This window comes from Sceloporus undulatus, chromosome 3 (assembly GCF_019175285.1).
Source record: "Sceloporus undulatus isolate JIND9_A2432 ecotype Alabama chromosome 3, SceUnd_v1.1, whole genome shotgun sequence".
NCBI classification, from domain to species: Eukaryota; Metazoa; Chordata; class Lepidosauria; order Squamata; family Phrynosomatidae; genus Sceloporus; species Sceloporus undulatus.
Genome location: NC_056524.1, coordinates 168,743,038 through 168,749,037, shown reverse-complemented (window position 1 = coordinate 168,749,037; position 6,000 = coordinate 168,743,038). Strand labels below are relative to the sequence as shown.

The 6,000-nt window shown below is 37.3% G+C and overlaps 2 protein-coding genes across 13 annotated transcripts in view; one reads left to right on the top strand and one right to left on the bottom strand.

Annotated features, from left to right (window-relative positions):
- Positions 1 to 6,000, bottom strand: part of TET1 (tet methylcytosine dioxygenase 1) — a 646,721-nt gene that overhangs the window by 460,018 nt on the left and 180,703 nt on the right. The window lies entirely within an intron of this gene.
- HERC4 (HECT and RLD domain containing E3 ubiquitin protein ligase 4) overlaps positions 1 to 6,000 on the top strand; it is a 59,301-nt gene that overhangs the window by 44,918 nt on the left and 8,383 nt on the right. For 5 of the 12 annotated variants that reach the window (XM_042459345.1, XM_042459350.1, XM_042459344.1 and 2 more), the window contains 5 exons: positions 2,141 to 2,164; positions 2,524 to 2,622; positions 3,503 to 3,670; positions 4,289 to 4,432; positions 5,398 to 5,564. In XM_042459345.1, coding sequence (XP_042315279.1) covers positions 2,141 to 2,164; positions 2,524 to 2,622; positions 3,503 to 3,670; positions 4,289 to 4,432; positions 5,398 to 5,564 — 602 coding nt within the window. Of the gene's footprint in view, positions 1 to 2,140; positions 2,165 to 2,523; positions 2,623 to 3,502; positions 3,671 to 4,288; positions 4,433 to 5,209; positions 5,250 to 5,397; positions 5,565 to 6,000 lie in introns of those variants that run through there. The other 7 variants (XM_042459347.1, XM_042459349.1, XR_006103007.1 and 4 more) reach the window with 6 other exon arrangements.

Genomic DNA, 6,000 nt, shown 5'->3' with positions numbered 1-6,000 from the left:
AAAAAAAAAGCAGTTGTATACAATTAGCATACATATGGTACTGGTCCTTGGCACATTAGAAAACAAATTTGCCAGTTCTCCTTGTCCGATAACCAGAGACATAGTGGTACAGAGCATGGGAGCTGAAATGATGCACTGAGAGGTTTGGATGAAACAGCAAATTGTGATCTTCACCTCAGGCAGTGAACGAGAAGAGAGCATCAATTCACGGTTCATGTTTGCTCCCACTTGTAATGAAAAATCATGACTATACAGTATTTGCCTGACCCCACTGAGTTATCCAAAATTTTGCAGCTGCTGCATAATACAAAAAAATGACTAATGGTCAGCAAACATTGTCTCACCTCCCTAGCTAAATCAATATCTTTTGTCATTATTGATCATTTTCCGAGTATGAGGCATGTGCTTTCTCCCACAAATGCCCTAACAAGAAGATTGAGAGAATACCCCTTTTTCTTTCTACATATGGAACAAAGAGATAAGAGAAGCCACTTTCTTTTATGTCCTGTTCTCTGTTGAGGAACCAGTGCCGTCTCTCTTACAGACTCAGCCACAGCAGAAGGCGTCAGACTTGCCTTGCACTGCTATCTCTTGCAGAAACAAAAACAAAGTAATGGAGAAAATATATAAAAATTAGTTGGGTTTCCATGCATTCCTTGAAAAAAAAAAAGTACGTTCTAAGTGAAAATATTCATGACTAAAAGCTAAAAAGACAGCATGCTTGGAAATGTGAAATATATACTGCATTATGGAGCATTCATTGTTATTTCAGTTTCTGGCATATTTTCATTTTGTTGCCAAACAGATACTGCTCAAGGTCAGAACACAGATTTTTTTAGTTAATGCTGAATATAGGAATAGGACCAGACATGAAAATAATCAAGGATTAAAAAAAAAAAAAACCTGGTGAAAGGCTACTGGAATCAAGTTGTTAGTGAATGACAGTGATCAAAATGTAGTTATCTTTAAAGAATGCCCTCTCCCCTCACACACCCCACCTCATCACTTACTCAGATGTATTATTCCCTATGAGAGGATGCCAGCATTTGACATCACACCCTTGCAATTGTTCATGGAATCTGTTGTGTCTGTCTCTTCTATTAAGCAACAGTAGTGTTCCCCAAAAAGAAAAAAAAGTGCTGCTCTCCTAAAATAATTATAAACCTAAGTAACAATTTTATTTTTAGATGAGAAGTCTTTTCTCTTGCTTCTTTAGCTCAAATATTTCTCTGTTGATTTGAAGTGAAGCCCAGAAGCAGTCTGGCCCAGATACTGATTATGTGAAATGCAGTCTGCTGAAATGAAAGATTGTTCTTAAATATTAGGTCTGTTGTTCATATATGCTGTATCCTTTATCAACATATTGATGAAACCCAAGCAGAACCATTGAAACATCTATTTCAGTTAGCTTTTTCTGCTTGCAATATTTAAGGGTTTTTACAAATCATCTGTCGCTTCTGGGATAGACCAGGACAGAAGTTATGAATAATTGTTTTTTTTAATTGGAGTGAGCCGACATATTAAAATGGGGAAGGCTTTTACTTTAGTCCTTTCTCCGTGTCTAGTAGCTCTCATCTAAGCTCAGCATAGTTCAGAAGGGACACTTTTGTCCTCACTGTAGTGTCCTCAGGAGTAGAAACTTTGTCCCCTTTACTTGAAAGGCAGGGTGGCCACAACCAAAAATAGTATTCCAGAAATGAGGCTGGTAAGTGTAAGAGGCTAATGGAAAGCTGAATGGCATCCTGGCAAGAGAATAATACACAACCATGCCCAAATAGCTTATGCAGGCCAGACGCAGGGGAGGTATGCTTGTGAGGGATCACCTAGGAGGTACAGAAGCCATACTAAGTTCTGCCCAGGTAGTTATATGCCAGGTATGGCTGTGGTACAGGTCCCATGCCTTCTATTCAGATGCTGGTGCAGTGGCACCATGTACTTTTCCTAAGTTTACTTGAACATAGTCTCCACACTTTCCTCTTCATGCACAATGTTCAGGTTGTAGCTTCTTTGCATTTTTTAGAACAAGAACAACAAAGTGAGTGAATAATTTTTATGGTGGTGATAAGTGAGGAATAACAGAAAAACTAACAGTGCTTTCCCCTCTTAATTATTGCTGCCTTTTGTGAACTGCTGTAAGTAGGATATCAGCCATGGATTAAATGAGGTAAGAAGTTACCAGATTTCTGCAGTAAGGTTCTAGAAACTAGACACAAAAGTGTTGGCTTAATCAGGTTTGTTTGTGAGCTTTGAAATGGGTCTAATTTTGAAATACAGAGCCAGCACTGAATCTTCTGACTAAATAGATCAGATTGCATATAAAATAATGGGTTAAGCATATCTGAAGCCTTAAAAAAAAAACCAGATATTTTCAAAAATGCATATTTGCCAAGTATTATGTTTGAAACATAATATACATTTAAAACTTCCTGTTTGACAACATTTATTTCATCAATTGAATAAGTTTTAGACTTTCTTTTTTTGCCAATACTGGACACTAACAGATTTTTTTCATGTTCTTCCCAGCTAGCAGATTTGCCAGTTACAATTTGCACCTATCCCTTTGTGTTTGATGCACAGGCAAAGACAACACTCTTGCAAACAGATGCAGTGTTACAGATGCAGGTAAAATATTTTCTGAACATTGTAGAGAGTATTCTTTGATTGGTATAACTTAAAGTGGGTGTTTTCTCATACTTTCCTTGCATAGAGAAAAGCCATTTATGCAATCATGTATGAAGTGCAGCTTCAGATTTAGACTGCATCCGCACTGCAGAAATAATCCATTTTGACTCCACTTTAACTGCCATGGCTCAATGAATACTGGAAGTTGTAGTTTGCTATACCACCAGAGTTCTCTGACAGCGAACATCTCAGAGAACTACAGTTCCCAACATTCCATAGCATTGAGCCATGGCAGTTAAAGTGATGTCAAACTGGATTAGTTCTGAAGTCTGCTTTGAATTTAAAATCTTTGCAGTTTCTCCTATCTTTTGTCAGACACACACCTTCCCCTCAAGTCGGTAGTGATTGGCAATTTTAACAGAATAAAATATGTAGCCCCTTGCCTGACCATACTCTGAGTGCAATCTCTAAAACTGTCAGAGTTTGGAAAAGTTACTTTTTTGGACCACAACTCCCAGAATCCTTCAGCTATCATGTATTCCCAAAATACCCATTTCCAGACCTTTGAAACTACTGTTACCTAGAAAGCATTAGTGTTTTCCCTAAGCCCTGACTACTTGGGCAAGAGGGGAAACAGAGTCCAGGAGTCAAAATTAATTGGATTATCCCACAATTGCAGAGAGAACATCTGCCCATTGTCCTTTTTGGAAAAAAAAAAGGTGCTTCTCAGATATCAAAAGTTTGAGAAACATGGCATTAGTGCAAATATAAACCAGGAATATTGTAGATAATTGTAGATTCTCTTTATATTAGCTTATCATGCACCCAGAGTTTATTACTGTTGCTACTACCACTAAGGTTTTTACTTGGTTTTTCCCAGATGGCTGTTGACCAGGCTCACAGACAGAATTTCTCATCTATTTTTCTCCCAGTATTTGAATCTGTCAATCCATGTCTGATCTTAATAGTGCGCAGAGAAAATATTGTCGGGGATGCCATGGAAGTCCTAAGAAAAACAAAAAATGTAGATTACAAGAAACCTCTCAAGGTACAGTATGTCTGCATGTGGATCTTTTATGATTTGTATCTGACCAAAGATTCCTTAACATGTCTTCCTCCTCCCCCAACCATTCACCTTTAAATATTCAATTTAGAATCCCAGGATGGAGGCACAGAAGTGGGAATTTTGAACAGAAAAACAACTACCAACAAAAGTATTTAGCAATCCCTTTCCTCCAGCCACACAAAATCATGAGATTGCCTATCTGTCCTCTCCCCCTCCACACACACACACAAATAAAATATGTTTGTTTCCTTATACACATCTATATATTTAGATTACTGTTCAGCATTTGTCCATCAGATGTCAAAACTTAAGGATTACCCCAGGGCCATGATAGACATACTTGTCCACATGCCCAATTATTTGACCAGTGAGCAAGCAGGCAAACACCACCACAGAGCACATACATGCTTGAAAATGAGCATTTTTCATTTACACAGATTGCATTTTTATGTGCAAATGTAAGAAATATTTTGTAACTGTAACCTTCAAATATTGCTTGGGGATTTGCCTGTTGTTAAGCATTTTGTTATCTAAGTAACATGTATATGTGTGTGTCTAATTTATTTACATGTAGTTTGCTCACTGCATTGTCAATGTTAGGTTATTTTTGTAGGGGAAGAAGCTGTTGATGCAGGAGGGGTTCGCAAGGAATTTTTCTTACTTATCATGAGAGAGCTGTTAGACCCCAAGTATGGAATGTTTAGGTATAATGAAGACTCCAGACTCATTTGGTTCTCAGACAAGGTATGTAATGTGTTTGGGAAGAAGCAAAGGTGTTTAATAATTTCACATCATAGATTAATAGTTTGTTAATTTTAATACATTTTTATAAGACTTTATGCCACTTCTTAAAGAAAAAGTTGTCCTAAGAAATGTAATAAATAAATAATTCTTAGTTACCTTCCAGCATAATCCTGTGGTAGTTTAGAGAAGGCTTCTATGCTATATAATTGCAACAGTACATGCAAACTGCCACCCCATGGCCTTTTATAACAATGTATCATCCCTTTGCATTTAATCCTGAATGTGTTTGATGTCTGTCCCTTCACTATAGTAGACACATGCATGAACACAACTGTGTCTGTGTTGGTGTGGTTTGTGCTCATGTTACTTGTTTACTCATCTGTAGTTTGTACAGTTTGGGACAGTAGCCTTTATACCAGTGTTTGTGTTTTCAGATTACAATATTGCACATGTATATGGAGTTCTTCGTTAATTATATATCCTGAGAATTTAAATCCTGTTCTTTAGTTTAGACAAGCTCTGCATGGTAAAAATTAAAGATATAGTAAACATAGTATTTTTTTTAAAGCAGCAACATCATATTCTTTAAGCAAAATGAAACTCAAGAATTAGAACAGACCTGGAAAATTTAACCATGGAAGTCTTTAGACAAATTTTAAAAATGTATTCACCTGTTTCCAAAAGGGGGATGGGGGGCAGACTCACCCACCTTCTGTTTTGGTAGGCACAACACTAAAATGTACTGTCTCATTCCACTTTTCCCTTTCCCCAAACTAGGACTCATTGGTCAGGAGGAATATGGTCTAAGTCATTCATTGTGAGTAGGCCCATTGATATCAATAGGAAATTAGTAAGTCAGCACTTACGTAAATATGGCATATTTATATCCAACATAGTGCTATACTGTTTAGCATTATATTAGTTTTATTAAATTTGTTTTATTTCTGTTCCTTTCTTATTGACAGACCTTTGAAGATAGTGACTTGTTTCATCTGATTGGTGTTGTCTGTGGGCTGGCAATATATAATTTTACTATTGTAGAGCTTCAGTTTCCTTTGGCTTTGTATAAGAAGCTTCTCAATAAGAAGCCTTCCCTGGAAGACCTCAAAGAGCTGATGCCTGCTGTAGGCAGGTAAGCATTTTGCAGCTAAAAGTATAAATAACATCTGCACAGTATAGCGTGGTGCAAATAAATAAAGAGTATTTAAAGAGAAAGTTCCAAATTAGCTTGTTAAATTAGTGTGGAGAATTGCTTACTTTTTTGCTAAGGTCATTTATTTGTGATAAATCTGTCATTGTTTAGCATTTGTGACACAAGTGTAGCTCTTTGATTAAAACACCATGTTGAGGCTTTCAACACATTTAGTTTAGTAAATGACCATGTCAATGGTCATTTTATTACAGTCTGCCCTTCCTTTACACGGGAGATCTGTTCCGGACCCCTCCGCATAAAGGAAATTTCACCTATGCTTGAGGCCATTTAAATGAATGGGGCTTGTGCATGCAGTGGCATGGGCCATGCGTATCATGGGTGCGTGCGCCATTACTCCCCATGGGACGCGCCGTTC